The sequence below is a fragment of the Eutrigla gurnardus genome, assembly GCF_963514095.1.
Source record: "Eutrigla gurnardus genome assembly, chromosome: 9".
NCBI lineage: Eukaryota > Metazoa > Chordata > Actinopteri > Perciformes > Triglidae > Eutrigla > Eutrigla gurnardus.
Window position 1 is genome coordinate 18,688,091 of NC_139923.1, and position 19,038 is coordinate 18,707,128.

At 40.2% G+C, this 19,038-nt stretch overlaps 2 protein-coding genes across 3 annotated transcripts in view; both read left to right on the top strand.

Moving 5' to 3' along the window:
- sema4ba (sema domain, immunoglobulin domain (Ig), transmembrane domain (TM) and short cytoplasmic domain, (semaphorin) 4Ba) overlaps window positions 1-9,669 on the top strand; it is a 44,788-nt gene extending 35,119 nt beyond the window's left edge. For both annotated transcript variants that reach the window (XM_084017421.1, XM_084017420.1), the window contains exons 5-15: window positions 280-378; window positions 801-912; window positions 1,182-1,298; window positions 1,585-1,742; window positions 4,228-4,409; window positions 4,700-4,850; window positions 4,952-5,162; window positions 5,255-5,370; window positions 5,763-5,920; window positions 6,016-6,107; window positions 6,278-9,669. In XM_084017421.1, the coding sequence (XP_083873547.1) occupies window positions 280-378; window positions 801-912; window positions 1,182-1,298; window positions 1,585-1,742; window positions 4,228-4,409; window positions 4,700-4,850; window positions 4,952-5,162; window positions 5,255-5,370; window positions 5,763-5,920; window positions 6,016-6,107; window positions 6,278-7,053 (2,172 nt within the window). In that variant the 3' untranslated portion in view covers window positions 7,054-9,669. The remainder of the gene's footprint in view (window positions 1-279; window positions 379-800; window positions 913-1,181; window positions 1,299-1,584; window positions 1,743-4,227; window positions 4,410-4,699; window positions 4,851-4,951; window positions 5,163-5,254; window positions 5,371-5,762; window positions 5,921-6,015; window positions 6,108-6,277) is intronic.
- A 519-nt stretch (window positions 9,670-10,188) lies between these two features.
- Window positions 10,189-18,983, top strand: rasef2 (RAS and EF-hand domain containing 2). Its single transcript, XM_084017422.1, has 17 exons — window positions 10,189-10,517; window positions 12,386-12,538; window positions 13,900-13,990; window positions 14,327-14,422; window positions 14,995-15,072; window positions 15,156-15,271; window positions 15,372-15,440; window positions 16,034-16,115; window positions 16,242-16,312; window positions 16,408-16,597; window positions 16,697-16,798; window positions 17,309-17,453; window positions 17,542-17,623; window positions 17,712-17,826; window positions 17,915-18,028; window positions 18,139-18,215; window positions 18,298-18,983. The coding sequence occupies exons 1-17, from the start codon at window positions 10,204-10,206 to the stop codon at window positions 18,398-18,400; spliced, it is 1,998 nt and encodes a 665-aa protein (XP_083873548.1). The 5' UTR covers window positions 10,189-10,203; the 3' UTR covers window positions 18,401-18,983.
- Window positions 18,984-19,038: the final 55 nt, after the last annotated feature.

The following is a 19,038-nucleotide window of genomic DNA, read 5'->3' on the forward strand; positions in this document are numbered from 1 at the left end:
GTTGCATTTCTTAACTACTCTGCTTGACTGTGGCGAAATCTGTAGATTATTTGTGATTTCTTTACATGTTTGTCTTCACTTTCTAAGTAAGTGTCTTGAGACCGGAAACAAAACAACTTTTGGACGGTGAAAATGTGTAAAATCAAAACAACAATCAGCTTTAATTATCTTGATAAACAAAGAACTATCACCTTTATCATTGAACGTATGTAGAAGTATTAAAGCGGCTGTGAGGAGAATTCTAACCATTTTCATGAAATTCTTTTCTGTTTCTAACAGACGGATTGCTTCAACTACATCAAGATTTTACTACGTATGAACAGCACTCATCTGTATGTGTGTGGAACATACGCCTTCAGCCCCACCTGTGCTTACATAGTGAGTCTTTATATGAACCCGTCGGATCTGTTGCAGTGACCTGCTGTGTGCAAACACTGCATACTTTTTTAGAAAAGTATACGTGTTATATATGATGTGTGCTAGTTTTATATTAGAGTCCAGGGGCAGAGCATCTAAAATCTGGTGATTGCTGCTTCCTGCCTCTAAGCTCACTTAGCAGTCTGGCTGAGGCCCATGTCCAGCTAGACACATTATTACTCTGTGTGATTTTATTATATCCTGTGCTGATGGATCAAACATATTTAATGCATGATGGAAGCAGATCATCTAATAAACAATCCCATTTATGATCATTTCCAACAATTATGTAAAGCCTTTCAGAACTTTCCATAACAAACCATCAGAGCAGGTTACAGCTCTAAGTGTGACATGTCATATGTGTGTGTGTTTGTGGCCTCCAGAACACTGCCGACTTCTCCCTTGTCAAGAGTGACACTGGTGAGATTGTTACTGAAGATGGACGAAGCCGCTGCCCGTTTAACCCTGAATACAAGTCCACTGCCATCATGGCTGGTAGGTCCCAAAACGACGATGAAACCAAGCTTTGTTTAAAATCCCAGTGATCTGAGAGTTGGACCATGTTTAGCTTCCGTACTGTGATGCGTTGCAGTGAAACAGAATATCTGAGCAATGGTCAGTTACAGAGGGATATAAATCACATCCTCCGTCCACAGCTTTAAGTGTAGCAGGATAATCAGTAAAGTGACTTTACTGTACTTGATTTTATCAGTATTCCCTCATGGTAAACACTGATTACGCCGGTCTTCTTCCTCGCCTTTCAGACGGAGAGTTGTATGCCGGTACAGTCAGTAATTTCCAAGGAAATGAACCCATTATTTACAAGAGTCTAAGCCAAGGAACCGCTCTGAAAACAGAAAACTCCCTCAACTGGCTTCAAGGTACAGTGCTTTTCATTATACCCTCATGTATTAAGATATTATTTCATATCTTATATAAGATAAATGACATTCTTAAAGTGCATGTGCCGATATGCTGTGTGGGAATAGAATTCCCCAGATTATATAGATGAAAAGTGTTTACCTGCAATGTGTCAGGAGTCGCTGTCGCAATTGAATTTTCCCGTTTAGCGCGTTGATGTCGGAGGGAATAGGGACGTCTGTCCCCGGACGCCTGACTTTCATGTACTATAGGATGACAGCATTGTTCCTGTCGTTTTTCTTTCAGACCCGGCCTTTGTTGGCTCTGCCTACATACAGGAGAGCCTGCCCAAGGGCAACCTCGTGGGCGATGACGATAAGATTTACTTCTTCTTCAGCGAAGCGGGAAAGGAGTTTGATTTCTTTGACAACACCATTGTGTCACGCATTGCTCGTGTGTGTAAGGTGGGTGATGCTGGGAGGCAGATAGTCCGTATAAAGGGGCATGTCCCCCTTTAGCAATATATCCTGACACCCCTTCACATAGACCAGGGATCAGACCAGGGAGGGCTTTCATTTGTTTGTGTTCAAGACGTGTTCCTCTACAGCAATGCACGTATTCTTCTGAAAGCTGCTTACAGCCTAAATATAATCAATATAGCTCAGTCTTCTGGGCAGGATCTCTTGTTACAGAAAAACATTCCTCCTGCATGTTTCACTCTGTTTGATTCTTTTTCTCCAGATGCTCTCCTCCCTCAATTCTTATCGTGTTTCACCAAATATTTGTGTTCAGACAGGACTCTGTAGCCAAGTCCAAATGTCTTACTGGAGCACAAGAGCCATGCTCAGGAGTGGATTATCATCTGCTGAAATGCTTAAACCCGGGGCTTTTAAACTGAAATGAAGCCCTCACACAGTATTTCATATCTTTTAGGGTCTTGTCTGTTCTGTAAACATCATTAATACTGAAAACCAGTTCCCAAGGTCAGACCGGTGCTTGGACTCTATCACAGTCCAAGGAGAATGAAATATAGCAGCTGACAGTTTGATGTTCCCATCGGAGAGTAGTTGGAGTTTAAGGACATTTTTCACGTTTTTCAATCTTGTCCTGAGTAAACCATCCTAACAAATGTTTCTTATTATTTATTCTTGTATGCATTTTTCATTATTCACACCTTTTTAGGAATCTACATGCAGAGCGAGGATCATTTTATTGTTATAGAAAGCCCAGCTGTGTATCACAGGCCTGTTTCAATCAAACTCTGCTTATCGGGTTATATTTTCTCCATCTTAATGCAATTATCCACTCAGTTTTGCCATACATAATAATAAAAAAAAAGTTAACAGAGTTATATAAATATTGACAGAATATCATGTTGCTGATAAGTTTTCTCACATTACCCCGTGAAGATTATTAATACTGTGCCATTTTTGGGAGTGTGCTTCACAAACAAATGTAAAAGATAACAGCTTTAAAATGGGGATAGATGGTGTCAGCCCCTGTAAATAATACCGTATAGTGATTCCTGTTAAAAAAAAAAAAAAAAAAACTTTAAATCCGAGGAAGTGCTCCCCCCCTTTGTTGTTTAATCAGGTGTTTAGTACATAGTTTGCAGAGGCTAACTGTGGAATTATAAAAACAATAAATAAAAAAATGCTTGAAAGAAACAGAGCAAAGCATGTTCTCATTTGCTGGATTGTTCAGTTTCCGAGATAGAAGCCATTACTCTCTGCCATGTTCATGCTTTTTGAACAAGGGATGCTTTCACAAGGGATTAATGAAGGGGATGCATTTGCTTCAATTATGCAGAAGTCAGTTTAAGCACAGAGTGGCATTAAATTATGAAGCCAGGTTCAGCCAGGAGGACAAGAGAATATATACTGTATGTTGCTCATTATCCGCCTGGGTTACTGCAATATGTAATTGCTTCAGAAGCTCAGTATTGGTCATGTGTCATTTCCTCTCCCATCCAGCGATGCCATTCCTTCTGATTAACGTAATACTGAAGTGGATTCGATGGAAGCTTCATGTTTAAAGGCTTTTAAGTAGTTTAGATCATGTAGTATTTCTTTTTGGTCTTGCACATTTTGAAAACTACTTATTTCTTCCAGCAGCCAGTTTTCATCTTTTAAGACTGTGGAGAAAAAAACCCCGGAACAATAGTTGCCATGAACTGAATGTAAACTGACAGTATGGTTGGTGCAGGAGAGCAAGCTCCCTTAAAGGTCTTTTAGCAACAACAACAACAACAAAAAACAGGCTCTTGGTTTGTTTCAGTAAAGTAATCCCCCTGTGGATTATAGTCTGGTTAACAGTCATACATCACTTACTAAAAGTTATTATATATTATATAAATATGTAGTTACTCTCCAATTTGCACCGATATCCTGTAAAGTCTGTGTAGCCAAATCACTTAGCATATCAAAGAGGTCCCGTGCCACACATCACTTTGATGGCTAGTGGATCACAGCGGTAGTGTCAGTGAAGAAGGATTGTCGGGGAGCAAAGCCTCTCTTTCTTTTTCATTTAAAAGCCCTCCTCAAAGCCCCAAGTGTTCTAAACCAGTTGTGATGATGTATGTTATTTTTATGACCTAGAAGTCTGCTCTCTCTGGGTTTATGTTAATTATGGGCACAATTGATTCAGCTTATTATGGTTTTACTATATGGGGTTAATTTATTTCAATTACCTCTATTCGAACTGAGCAGCTGGCAGAATTATTTTTCTAATATGACATATAATATGTGCTGTACGTTATGGTATGTGAGGTATACCACATACCATATGGTGCACATTATTATTTCACGCCTGTCACATCCCATCCCATCCCACTTGTGTATCAAACCGAGACATTGTCAAGTGCCTTAGACAGGTGTCAATCTTGCACTCTGGCCCCCTCTACTGGTCATATGTTAAAACAGCTCCAAACCTACAATATTTGTGTTGCAGGGCGACATGGGAGGTGAGAGGGTTCTGCAGAAGAAATGGACGTCCTTCCTGAAGGCTCAGCTCTTGTGCTCTCTGCCTGACGATGGCTTCCCCTTCAACATAATCCAAGACATGTTTGTGCTGACTCCCAGCCCCAAGGACTGGAAGGACACTGTGTTTTATGGAGTCTTCACGTCTCAGTGGTGAGGACCCACGTTCACTGCTTTGATGAATACATCACCAAACTTAACTAACCTTCAGATATGTTGTGCAGATCATGCTATCAAAATATTCTGATCAAACCTAAATGAGAACCAGCTGTTACTTTCCATCTGCATCCCCTCACAGTAAATCATGACAGTATTTCAATAATCAGTTGGTCTCCTTTCAGTGTTGTTTAGGATGTCCGTGTTAAACTTCCCCTTTAATGTCACCGACGGCTTTCTTGAAGGTGAAAAGGAACCAGCATTGTGTTGCTTGTTGCTGTCTTTAGGTATAAAGGTGCTTCAGGAAGCTCTGCAGTGTGTTCCTTCACTATGGACCAAGTGGAAAAAGCGTTCAATGGGCGATACCGCGAGGTCAACCGAGAGACTCAACAGTGGTACACGTACAATCATCCGGTCCCAGAGCCTCGGCCTGGTGTGGTGAGTAAATGCCTGCTGCCCTCTGCTGGTGAACCTGTAGACTAATACATGTCGGCACTCGGCAGCGTGTTTGTAAATGGTTTCATGTTTTGCCTCCACAGTGTATCACGAACGCTGCCAGGGAACAGGGCATCTCCTCCTCACTGCACATGCCGGACAAGGTGCTGAATTTCGTCAAAGACCACTTCCTGATGGACAGCGTGATTCGCAGCCAGCCCCTTCTGCTAAAACGTAATGTCCGCTACACACAGATCACCGTCCATCGAGTCCAGGCAGCAAAAAAGGCGTACAATGTGATCTTCATTGGAACAGGTAAAGGACTCCTTACCCCAAATCGCACACAAATAATCTCACCAACCTAAATCTAATCTGAATCTAAACTCAAGTTATGCTGTGTCTTCCAGATGATGGGAGACTTCATAAAGCCATTAATGTCAACAACAAGATGCATATCATTGAGGAGATGGCTGTCTTCGCTGATTCCCAACCAGTGCAACACATTGAGCTGGACACTGAAAAGGTATCGTGGGGTGCTGAGAGAGAAAACAAGCAGAGCTTTCACGTGGTGTGAGCTAATAACAAGCTCAGTAAATGCATTTATTGGCAGTTCAGAGATTCCATGAGCCATGAAGAATGACAGCCTAAAGCAGACCTCATGTTCAATGAGCTAAATACAGGCAACTTGCTCTCAGGGGATCTGTAAACAGCTGGGGCTTTAACAGCTGCAATTGTGACACTTATTGAATCCTGCCTCGTCTTTGATACTCTGCTTGGATTTGTACATTCTGGCAATGAAATTGCTGTTAAGCTTGTATTAAGAAACGCTAAATGTGCTGTATTTAGATCAGGGTTAGACAAGGAAGCGTCTGGATAAAACTTCCTGTCCCCTGCTCTGTCATCTCTCCTCCACAGGGTCAGCTTTACGTTTCCTCTTTCTCTGAACTGGTGGAGGTCCCAGTAGCTAACTGCACTAATTATCAGAGTTGCGGGGAGTGCATCCTCTCCAGGGATCCTTACTGCGCCTGGAACGGGAGGCAGTGTGTGGATGTCAGACAGGCTTCACCAAACAAGTAGGCATCCCTCCGCACAGTAATCTACAAACACTTTTACAGCCACAGCTTTTAAGACATTTCTATAATATGATTTGAATATATGTGTGTCGCAGTGCCTTGCAGCAGGATGTGGATGAGGCAGACACATCAGCTATTTGCAATAAGACCGTGCCAAGCCCACGGTTTGCTAAACCTCCACCTACACGTAAGTGAACTCCTCTTTGTCAAAGATTTACAGAGCAGCACTTTTTGATTACAAATGTATTCACTGTGTCAACCCATTATTATTCTAAATGATACACTAGATAGGCCAATGCTGCTTATTTCATGCCATATATGAGGATCTATATCTCCGCTTTGCTTTTTTCCCCCCAGGAATGTCTTCATGCCAGGTGATCATCATCCCAGCAAACACGTTCAAAGTACTCCCTTGCAAGCTGCGCTCAAATTTGGCTGAAAGGAGTTGGGAGTTCAGTGAGAGCGCAGGTCACTTCCATTACCCCAGCCCAGAGGGGGGACTGGTGGTTGTAGCTCAAGCTGACAGGCAGGAAACCTACGAGTGCTGGTCAGTGGAGGAAGGCTTCAGGCAGCTGCTGGCAAACTACTGTGTGAAGGGCGAGGCCAAGCGCGAGAGCACCACGCTGACAGGCCACTCGCGTGCGCCAGAGGTCTCCCAGGAGGAGTTCATCATCCTGCCGGGAGAGGCCCGCTCACCGCAGATCAACACTAAGACCTACTGGAACGAGCTGATAGTAGTGTGTTCCCTTCTGGCATTCTCCCTGGTGGTCTTCTCTCTATTTGTGGTGTACAGGAACCGCGACCACATGAAATCCATGCTCAAGGAGGGGGAGTGCCCCAACATGCAGCAGAAGAAGCCCAGAATAATAGTGGGGAAACCGGCGGAGAACTTGCCGCTCAACGGCAACGCAGTCCCGGCGTCGGCGTCGGATCACAAGGGCTACCAGACCCTTAACGACAACTACATCTGCAGCACTCCACCACACGAGTGCTCGTCGCCTGACAACAGCAAAAGCTTCTCTGAATCGGAGAAGAGGCCTCTGAACTTGAGGGAGAGCCACGTAGAGATTTCTCACACATGCCCACGGCCACGAGTTAGGCTGGGCTCGGAGATTAAAGACTCTATAGTGTGAGGCCGGCTTCATGTTGTGTGGAGTGACTCATTTTAAACTGAAAAGAAATAGTGCACTTGCTGAGAGAAAAAGAGAGAGAGAGAGAGACACACAGACACACAAAAACCCTATAAGAGGGAAAACTGAGGATCTTCGGACTCTTTATGGAGATACATTTCATTACACAGATTTTGCACTTTGTCTTTTTTATGTTCTGTCTCTGTGGTCCATGTTCATTTCATTTTGTTTTCCTCTCATCCCCTTTATTCAAGTGCATTTGAAGCACGCTGAAGAAGTTCCAGTTTGCCTTCAGACTTTCGATGCTTTCACGTGTGACTCACAGGAATGTAACGAGCGTAGAGGTGGTGTCACGACTACGATCCAGTGATTGAATTTCATAGCAACGCCACTCAGTCCGTCCTTATAATCTACTGGCAACGCTTTGACAGGCAGAGTGATATTCAAACATGTTCCCACTCACGGCTTACGGTGTTTGCTGTTTTGTTTTCATTCTGTCACGTGGTAAGAGCCCACCCTTCGCCGAGGCTATGCACTATATAACGTACTGTAGCAAGTTCAACACTCACACCAGAATATGTACTAACCATCTAGTGGAATGCAAGAAAGGAACAAAGTCCTGTCAGACATTTTTTTTTTTTTGATAGCCAGTGTGCATTCACAGAAGTATAATCATTGTTTAGGCTTGAATATAAAATAGCAACAGAGAAAGAATTAAGAGGAGTCGTTCAAAGAGACTGGAAAAAGTTGATCAAACAAAAGAGACCATTATTTATAAAGAAAACACAAACAAGGATTCACCACAGTGGAGATATTATAAAAACTCACATCAATCACGACACACCAAAAACATGAATATTATAATATAGTGATAAATAAAGACACATTATGCGTTTTAAGTATTGTTATTATTAGTGGATACAAATATTCCTCTTTGGAAGCCTGACTTTCTACCGGGTTTTCTTTCACCAAATGTGATAAAGGGAAAAAAAAACAAAAAAACAAATCTCATTCCAGGTATTATGATGCTGTCCTTCATGAGCTAGGCAGTCTATGCAAAGTAAATAATGTGAAGTGGGGTAAACGCCAAGAAAACCTCACCTCGAGACTGAGTAAGCACAAAGGTGTTGGCGCTGTTAATTACTTTAGGATCAGTGGCACTGCAAACACACATCCACGCACACAAACGCACACTCATTACACAAACTGTACGTTTGCAAAAGATTTTACGGAGGCATTTTTCATAGTCTTTAATTTTACAAATATCTATCACTATTCGCAAAGGGAAATAATCCATATTTAAATACTACACCTATTAATAAACTGATTTAAGTAACACACATTTGTATAGCCTCAACTTTGATACACATGTTAATTGATGAGTTAATGAACGGAAGAAAATGCCCTCTGCTTGCTTAAGTGGTTTTAAAGGCGACCATAAAAGCAATAATTTTCATCTAGTAATAAAAACATTGTCATTGTGCATTTTAATGACCTTGATTAGTCATTGACCTTCTTCAGAAAGAAGGAATTACAAACCATATGATCCACCAAATTTGTGAGTCAGATGTTGGAGTAACTTGAAAGCATTTTTATACAATATTATTTAAGTCGTATTTGAGTTAGGCTCTAGTATTATAATGCGACCAGTTAAAAGTAAAATTTCACAAAGATGCAGGGAGGCAGAGAATGCATAGGATTTGCACATGATATTGAAAAGCCTTAGTATAATGCAGGTGATGGATTTGATTACAAATCTGAAACAGATATTGCCTTTTGAACAATAATCAAGAGATGTGCCTCTTGAGATGATGAAATAACCAGGTAGTAGTGCTGTAGGGTCGAGTGCTACACTGTAGATGTGACGGGACTGGCCATGCTCAGAAACGAGTGAAAACATTGAATACGCGTGATTTAATACTGTCAACGTTGTACAGTATGTGCTCATGAGGTGTTTTTTTTTTTGTTTTTTTTATTTCAGGTTTTGTCACGGTGGCTTCAACCTTAGTCAGGGACTAAAATTTATTCTAAAACTCTAGCACATGAATAACCACTGGCTGATTTTAAAATACTGGGTTGTTGATAAGTATTATGTTCGATTTCTTAAAATGTGTGAATTTCAACGACTGGTCGGCTGTAATCAAATCATACAGTATGAAAGATTAATGCCTTGACTGTTATTAAAAACAAAACAAAAATGGCAGCTTTTGGTGAAGTGGCTGTCATCGGAACAATATTAAAGCATAATTGCAGAAAAAAACACAAAGCGGCGTTGATTTAGTGAAATACTGTACATGCAGGGACTGAACACGCTTTTATTTTATCACAAGACAAAACTGTTAATGCCACAGTGAACGTATTTTCGTCTGCTCTCTCTTAATGAACCACTATATTCTGGCCTTCTATTTGTGACAAGTTGATCAGATTGTTGTTGACGTGTAAGTAAAGTTTTTTTTTTAATGTAAATTTGTTTTGTAAATTCAGCTGCCAATATGAACAAAAAATATTGTGAATTGTTTTTTTTGTATCATTCATCACTACTGTTTTTTTTTTTTTCTTTTTTGTATTGTATATAAAAAGCACTTTATTTTAATTTTTCAAATAAACATCAAATGGATAACTTTTTTTTATTTGAATGGCTCATTATTGTATGAAGCAAAAACATTTCCTCGTTATTTATGCGGATGGATCAGTTACATAAAATCACAATGTTAGGATTTTTATGTAATGGTAATAATAGTTTCTAGCTGATTCAGTGTCTCAGGGTGGAGTCAGAAACAAACTGTAAATGCCTGGGAACAAAGAGGAGTGTCTGATAAAACTCATGCACCACACACCTCAAAGGCAAACAGAGGCGAGCACTTGCGTATATGTTGTGTTTACATTGCATTACAGTTCCACTCACACAGGGATGACATCTAGTTCAGGATGAAGCCAAATAACCCTACACACCAGACGTAATAGCGTCCAGGTAGGAAGCGGCACATTGGGTCCATTGGTTCGGATTAGGACCCGCCTATATTGAGATCTGGACCAATGAGAGAGACTTTTAATGGACTTTTGGGTGACACGCACCCGAAGTTAGTTCGCGAGAGAAGCCGAAATTTAGTTTTAACTTGACATTTTATTTGCTCTGTGTTTACTCATTTCAACATGGAGGGACCCAGGCTGCGGAGATTGTTTTCTGCTTGCGACGTGAACAAGTCCGGTAAAATAGAGTACGAGGACTTCACCGTGGTCTGTCGGGAGCTCAACGTCTCCGAAACCGAGACCAGGGCTCTGTTTGACAAGTTCGACGCAGACGAGGACGGATACATCGACTACAGCACCTTTTCGTCCAGGTTTCAGGAGGTTTCGGAGACTCTCGACTTTGCGTCCTTTGGCGCTGCCGGCTCGTCCCCAAACCAGGGCTGCCCGTGGGAAGGGTTTGTGGCCAGGGTAGATGCGGAGTCTCTCCTCTCTGAAAGGTAAACTCACATCCGGCTGGAGTGTTTTGATCCGGATAGCTAACTAACTTCTGGAACATTAACCGTCGTCTGTTAAACATTAGCTAATTTTAACAGCTACTTCTGGTCGTTGTTCTTAATTTAATTAATACAGCTAAAACGTGGATTTGTCGCATTATTTTTTAAGTTGGATAGTCATGACTAGTGGTCCATATTTAATACTAATAATAGTGATCCATATTTAATACTGTTTTAACGGCCCCAAATCTTGACTCAAACTCTAACTTGGTAGCCTTTTTTCTAGGCTTCTATTGCCTTCACGCGCACCATTTAACAGGTGGTGTGGTGACGTCATCCTCGTGAAAACATAGCAACTCACCTTGCTTTTGGGGAAATCATGAGATGCAACTGAAAGCCAGGGACAGGCTTGTAAATTCACATTGACTTTCACTGATTTTTTGCTTTGCTTTTGTCATACTTACGTTGGTGTTGATACTGTTTTCGAGATGAATCTAGCTGTATTTAGATACATGGAGGTCTTGTTAGTGCCTCATTGAAAGGAGGACTTGTCATATTAGTTTTAGCAAGGTTTCTCTAATAACTGGCTACTAGTTTCATCTGTGTTAATTTGACTTTGAAAGTTGTTTAAAATAATAAAAAAAGTGGCTATGATGTGAAGTGGCCATGTTTAAAATGTTTTTAAAAGGTGATAGCATAGTATGTCCTAAACAGTGTAAAAGAGTATGTGTAAGTTTGTTTTTTAAAAAAGGATGTCACAAAAGGAAGAAAAAAGTCAAAGTATAGCATGTCAAAAAGTCATAGTATGTCATGTTGAATTAAGTCATTAAAAACTCATAGTATAGCATGTTTAAAAAGACATAAAAAGTCATAGTATAGTGTGTGGAAAAAGTAATAAAAAGGTCATAGTATAGCATGTCGAAAAAAGGGGAATAATTAATATTATAGTATGTTGAAAAAAAATATAATATAGCATGTCAAAAAAGTCATATGAAAGTCATAGTATAGTGTGTAGTTTTTTTTAAGTCATAATATAGCATGTCAATTATAAAAGTAAAAAGTAATACTTTTGTATGTCGGAAAAAGTTATTATAAAGTCATAGTATAGCATGTTGAAAAAAGTAAAAAGTCATAATATAGCATGTAAAAAAAGTATATGCTGTTTTTGCGAAAAATTTGACTTTGGCTTTTTATCACTGTTTTGGACTTACTATACTCAGATTGTGCTGGGCATACGGTACAATGTCATACCGGGTATGTCGAATTTTTACAAAAAAGTCAGTTGACAAAATTCATAGAATGTTGTAAAAATTGGTTTAAAAAGTCATAAATACCGATTGTATCGTATGCCCAGCCCAAACTGGGTATAGTAAATCAAAAAAAGCCAAAGTCAAATGTTAAGAAAGAAAAAACAAAACAAAACAAAAACGTAATACCTGGGTATGTACCTTTTTTTTTTTACAAAACAAGTAACTTCACAAAATTCAAATAATGTTGTAAAAATTGGTTTAAAAAGTCATAGTATAGTATGTAATTTTTTAGTTTTTTTTAAGTTGTATACCAGGTCGAAAAAAGGCATGGTATAGTATGTAGAAAAAACTCATAACGTCATGGTATTGCAAGTCAAAAAGTCATAGCATGTTGAATATAGTAATAGCGATGTATTTATATCTGTTGAGTGTTTGACACACCAGATATGGAGGTTGACTGTCGATCATATTGCATGATTGGTTTGATAAGTTTATAATTGATGTTGATTTTTTTACCCACTATGAAACTAGCACCTAGGCCCACAGGTGATGAGTGTGTGGTGATAGAAAGATAGAATTTGGGTGGAGTGCATACAGTAATTATTTGTTCTCCTCCCACAGTCTCCGGGAGCAGCTGGCTGATCTTTACCAGGCCATTCACTCATCGTCAAACACGACTGTGCTGCAACAGTATGAGGAAATCATCCACTCTCTGATCAGTCAAAGCCTGGAAAACAGACTTGAGTGTGAACAAATGGAGACCAGTATGAAGCGGTGAGGACGCATTTCAGGGACTTAACTATGTGGACGCAGAACAGTTCAGAGCTTCAGACTTATGAAATAGACAAAGTGAGAGATAATGAAATAATGGGCCAGTATTTAAATAATAAGACACATCACAGAGTTGATGAGGATGATGATCATTCAGCTAATGTGGCTATAATGTATGAGCAGTGACATTCAGGATTATCATGTGAAAGTGAATGTTTAGAATTAAACTTTTTGGACAAATTTGATTAAATAATCATAATAATAATTGTTTACTACAGAGTAGTGGTGAACTGCTGTCCTCTTGTGGCTGTAAACCACAGAGACTGTGGATGAACCCTGACCTTGATTCCCCAGAGTCCACTGCATCAACTGGGATTATCTGTTTGACTAAACGCTGCATTCATTGTTTTTACCCAACTAGACCAAAGGACAGAAATACATCACAACAAGCAGACAACTGATGTTAGCAGAGCACAGAGCAACAGTAGCATTGAGTTGGAGGCGTGTTTCAGGCCATTACCATCTGTTCACTCGTCTTTTATCTCTATTTTCTTCTCCACCAAATCTTGAGAACACTCAGTTCAGCTATTTTTAGCAGCCAATTGCTGACTTTGTCCGTCTGTCATTTGGTGCTGGACAGGTGGCATCCAGTTTGTTAAACAGTTGAATATGGAGGTTGATAAGATTACATTTTTTTCACAGTGGTGACATTAAAGCCGAACAATGATTGTAAATACCATAGGTTGTATTTTAAAGGAAGGTGTTTAGTCTTTTTATAATTTCCCTTACAGTAAATCTGTGAAGCAACTCCTCAGATAGTACCTTTCATCGACTATTGAATTGCACTCCTACTCATGGAAATAAACTATGTGTCTAAGCTGTTTTTGTTGAAGCCGTCTGTGGCTCAGTAACTACATGGCATGCGAAGGGTGACATTCCTTATACAAGGAAGTAGGAAGACTTAAATGTGCACTCCTGCCTTCATCTTTTAGTCCTTTTAAAAAACATATGTGTATCCATCGACCGTACCTATGTTTCCAATATGGTGAAATAAATAGGCCGTTGAAATTTTGACATAAACCAAACTAAAATAAATAATATGTGAGGTCTTTTTGAAAAATTTTACACAAAAAATGTTGAGTACACAAGGGTTGTCCCTCCCTCAACTCTGGTTGGTTCATATGTAGTCGTCTGACGAGACTAGAGAAGTCACAACTGCAGCACGTCTTAAGTCAAATCGGGCAGAATTGACAAATGGATAGGAGGTGAATGATTCTTATTATTATTATTCCTGCTGTGTTAATATCTTGAACTACTGTTCGAGCTGCCAACACAATCTTGAATGTACGTTTCCGTTCAAGTAGAGCTGAAGAGATGAACAACAGTCAGCTGGCAGAACTGGAGGATGATATACAGCAACAGCTTGCCAGAACAGAGAAGAGGGTGAAAGACGAGGTAAGTGTGATACCTGCCGTATTAATAACGGACGCTCCTGTGATTTACTCAAATATTTATAGAAAGTGAAATATATCAAACCAAATGGAATGGGTCTCGTAAAAACAGCATTTCATCAATAAACAGTACACCGAGAAATTGACTTCTTTTTTTTTTATCAAAGTGGAAATTTCACTTCACTGGTTCGTGTGAGGTACCTGCATATTTGTGGTGCTGCTGCACACAGCAGCAGGTTAGATGTCTCCTCACAAAGAGCCTCTGTTAAGGCAGATGAAAGGCCCTCTTCAATGCCTGAGCCAGTCTGCACCTCTAACTACTTTGGTTTCATGTTTGCAGGAGCATCAGAAAATGGAAGGAGTATTAGCGACCATGCAGAGGAAGCACAAGAACGAGGTCACAGAGCTGCATGCAACTGTGGACAGACTGTTAAAGGTAGCTTTTTGACTCGACATGCATCTACTTTGTTCTTTCTCAGTAAATGTAAAAGGCGTAAAAGGTACCTGCATGAGCAGATCTGGCTTGATTTCTGCTCTACCGACAGACACTCTCATATTTTTTAAGGTGACCGTTCACATTTTTGTGTGCGTCTCTTTCAGATTTTCTGTTAAACACCAAGTGTTCAAATAATATTGGTTAAAATGGGACATCATTGTCTCACACACGGTTGCCGATAGTGAAGAGAAACCTCAAGCAGGTTAAAGAAAGGCTCATTAAACTTCTCCTTTTCATTAAGACACATTTTGGAAAGCACTTTGCAAAGTAAAACTGCTCACAGAAATAATGCTTAATATCACAATTACTTAAGCTATGGATGATTGCATTGCAGTAGACTTCTATCCGTTACTGATATGAAGCAAAACTTCCCATTGTGTCTACATCAGAGAGTAAATAAAACAATGTAAGCACAATAATATAGTCAGTAATATAATCAGTTTTTTAATTAAAACTCATTTGCTTATGTAAAGCGTCTTAACAAAAAGCTTGTGTAAATGTCTGTTCTCAAGAGCCAAGAAGACTCTGAATTCCACCATTCAAAGGAGGAGGTGGTCAAACTGAACAGACAGATAGGTGATCTCTCACAGGTACGTCATGTTGTTGTAGTCGAACAAGTCACGCGTGTGTTCCTTTAGAATTGTTTCAGTTCTTCACTTCCAACTCCTCACAGGAAAATGAGGAACTTCGAGCCTCTCTGCTGCAAGCCCAGACAAACACCGCCATTCTGCACTCGGAGCTGGACAAGCTGAAGAACATGTACGCAGACCAGAGAGCTCAACATGAAAGGTGAGGCAGCGTATTTAAGCTTGGCTCAGCTCATGTCTATTGACATAAAATACGATCCAGTGCATGTGGCTTGTATGTTTCTTCTTCTCTTTTTCCACAGAGAAACAGATGAATTGAAGAGGATGGTTATAGAATACCAGTCATATTCCAATCAGATTCAGATTCTCCAGTAAGTCTTTCACTTGATAAAGCTGCCCAATGGGGACATTTAGTAAGTGATTTTGTTTTTGTTGGTGTCCAAATCAAGAATGTGGGTGATTAAAGTGTCAAGTGTTTCCATGTTGCCATGAAAAGTTAATAATTACTTTGTTCTAAAGGTTTGGTTTTTCCCATATACCCATTTGAAATGCCCTTATCTCTGTACCACGACATTATAGTGTGTTATAAACCATTTATGTCATGTTTAAATAATATGCTTATTAAAGCTAAATAGCCCCTACACTACATTGGGAATTTGTGTGACCGACACCACTAACATTCTTGGATTACCGGGTGAACAGGGTTCAGTGTGTTACTTGGCAAAGCTGACTCTATGATGAACATAGTTTAAAATGAAGGGCTGTTAATTTGGCTTGTGAATACACTTGTGGGCTCTTTTGTGTAAACATTTTTTTTTTTTTTACAATGATAATACCATCCATATTAAGTTAAACCGCATACATAGTGCACTGTCAAGACAACTTTGTTTTCCAAACAACAGTTTGGCAGTAAACGTTTGCACATGTGTGACTCTGCCTTGTATTTCCTTGAACCCATCATTAGGGAAACAAACAAAAAGCTGTATGACAGTAACGACGGGCTGCGCACTGCTTTGGCCAGTGAAGCAGTCGCAGCTAAAAGGAGGGTGAGTCCCTTGTTTCCTCATACCCACTGGCTCTACATCAAATAGAAACGTACAGTAATTTGTTTTCACTTGTTCAAGGGTACAAATAAAAAGTTTCCTCCCTCACATTCCTAATCTGCCCAACAGCTGTCTCCCCAAAATGAAATCCCAGCCAGAAGGATGAAGCCCCTTCGACAGAGCACACTCAACCATAGCAGGTACATAAAGTTTTCACACACCTCTGTGAATCTGTGGATTGATCTCGGTGGATTAAATTGTCACAGCTAAAGAAAGCGTGTGATGGTGCTTGCAGCTCGGAGCAGGATCCCAGCAAAACAACCTTCTCTCATGTGGCCACCTGGGCCGATAAGTACCTGGACAGTGGAGTCTCTCTGCCGATGGACACGACCGAGAGCTCAGGCAGCGATTACGACAGCGACGACAGCAGACCCTCGGTGGAGACTGTGCACCACAGCTACTCCTACGTTCCATCTGATGCGGAGGTCAGAAACCCACAGCAGGTTCAAATAGTGGGTCAGGCAACGTCAATACGCTGTTGAGCCGTGGCAACTTTAAATTGGTCTTTACTTTGTCCGTTACAGATATCAGAAATGAAATCGGAAGCTGCAGTGTCGATGACTCCCAGCAAGGCCAACTCTATCGCATCATCCCTACGAAGACGTTTGTCTGCATTTTCCATGAAGGTACAGTGGAACCTCATTTAGCCACATGGTGTTTAGTGCTAATTACATGTTACCATACTAAAATAAGATGGTCACATGGTAAACGTTTAGGCTTGTCAGTTAGCATGGTAATGTTAGCATTTAGCACAAACGACTGTTGTGTCTACGTAGCGTTAAAGCCTCTCACTCTCGTGAAGATGTCAAGGCTACATAAACGCGGTGGTTAAACTGCCCTTTTAATGACTATATTTCATTCGTGTTGAAATATGGTTATTGAAAAGTTATAGAAACAAACTTTTGAAATCTGAAAAACATACAATTTTCAACCAACTTTTCCTGGTTTAGACATCTATTGACTTAACTCAAGGTCCACTTACCCGGTTTTTCTGGAGCTTTCCACCACATCTCGCAGTTAACCTGGACTAAACGTACAAGAATAAAAATAGAAAGTCAACCAAATGAATCCTTACTTTCAAATAAATTCCACAAAGTAAAAGATATCTCACATAAAATCTTGTTGCATTTCTGAAGCCTTTAGAAGCAGACGTAGTAGAATCTGAGGAGCCCGTTCCAATGTACCGTCTGGTTTTAGCCGGAGATGCAGGAGCTGGGAAGTCCAGCTTTCTGCTGAGGCTGACGTTCAACGAGTTCAAGGGAGACATTCAGACAACACTGGGTAAGTGCCACAGAAAACGCATCGCATGTCATCTAACAATGACACATTCTTGTATTCCAATGTTTAAATCTGCTTTTTTGTTTCTCAGGAGTGGATTTCCAAATGAAGAGGATGCTGGTGGACGGAGAGAAGACGAGCCTGCAGATATGGGACACAGCTGGGCAGGAGAGGTACTGCACTCGCACAGTGTTTCTCAACATGGTGATATTGATTAAAACTGGCAACATGTTGAATGAATGTGGCATTTCCTTGCTGTAGGTTTCGTAGCATTGCCAGGTCCTACTTCCGTAAAGCTCACGGAGTCCTGCTCCTTTACGATGTCACTTCAGAAAGCAGCTTCCTTAACGTCAGAGCGTGGGTGGATCAGATTCAGGTAACGCTGGAAATGCTGAATAAATGACAAAAAACAACCCGCCTAAAAAGCAAGAATATATTTCACCGCATGCTTTGTTTTCATTCAGGATTCAACGGATGACAAAATCCCCATGTGTGTTATTGGAAACAAGGTGGACCTCCGAGAGCAGCTTCCAGAGGGGAGCTGTGTGAGCACTTCGCACGGGGAGAAGTTGGCCAAGGTGTGTAACTTTTCATTCCATCCCATAGAAACGTGTTTATGCAGACGCCCGGCCCCCCAGGTGTCTAAATAAACTGACTTCAGGCAGGTATGTCGATGCTTTGCTTGCAGGCATACGGCGCCTTGTTCTGCGAAACGAGTGCCAAGGAGGGAACCAACGTTGTGGAGACTGTGCTTCATCTCGCGAGGTAGGAGGCCAGAGAGAGAGAGAGTTGGAGTTTTTCCCTCACAAATCACAGCAACACTTTGACTTGTTTTCCATTCCCACAGAGAAGTAAAGAAAAATGTCAAACTGAGGCGGCAGTCAGATTCTCAGGTCAGATTGAATCAATCCAACCCAAAGAAGACTCTGAACGCCTGCTGTGGACTGTAGATGATATCAGTAGACACCAGAAAGCAATGGACACCAGTGGTTTCTATTTGGCGATAAACACATGTTACTCGAATGTTTTAAATGTTATTAAAAAGGTTTTAATAAATGTTAATTTGATCAAAATGAAATGTACAAATATATATATACACAAAATGTAATTTTCTTAGATTTAGTATTTATTTGGATGTAAAGTCATGAAGTTATGAAGTAAATAAATAAATAAGGAACATTGATGCTATAATTATTGTTAAACAATATAATAGTTTTGTCAGGCAGAACTTATATTATTTTTAAATGAATACACTTCCTTTTGAGACCAAACTTGGTTTCTAAAAAAAACAAGAAAAGGATAAAGTACATTTTTGAAATTGTTTTATTAAGTATCGGGGTAAGCAATATTACAATACAGTTTCAATGCCTTCAATTATTGGAGCACTGATCAAATATTTCACCGACTTGTGATGTTGAAATAGTTTACAAATATTTGATTTTGCAGTTTGGTTACAGTCTTAACAAATGTTTCAGGGCCTTTTATTTTTTAACAAATCCCTTTTTCCCAAATAAAAGTCAACTGGAAAGATGAGATCTCTGGTTTTATTCACTCGATGTTGTACTATCTTCATAAATACTGTACACCT

What these genes read in the sequence shown, in the direction of transcription:
- rasef2 (XM_084017422.1), top strand. Translation starts at nt 10,204, where the DNA reads ATGGAGGGACCCAGGCTGCGGAGATTGTTTTCTGCTTGCGACGTGAAC. An exon ending in CAGAGAGCTCAACATGAAAG is followed by an intron (nt 15,272 to 15,371) that starts GTGAGGCAGCGT and finishes CTTTTTCCACAG; the next exon opens with AGAAACAGATGAATTGAAGA. An exon ending in CGTGGGTGGATCAGATTCAG is followed by an intron (nt 17,827 to 17,914) that starts GTAACGCTGGAA and finishes GTTTTCATTCAG; the next exon opens with GATTCAACGGATGACAAAAT.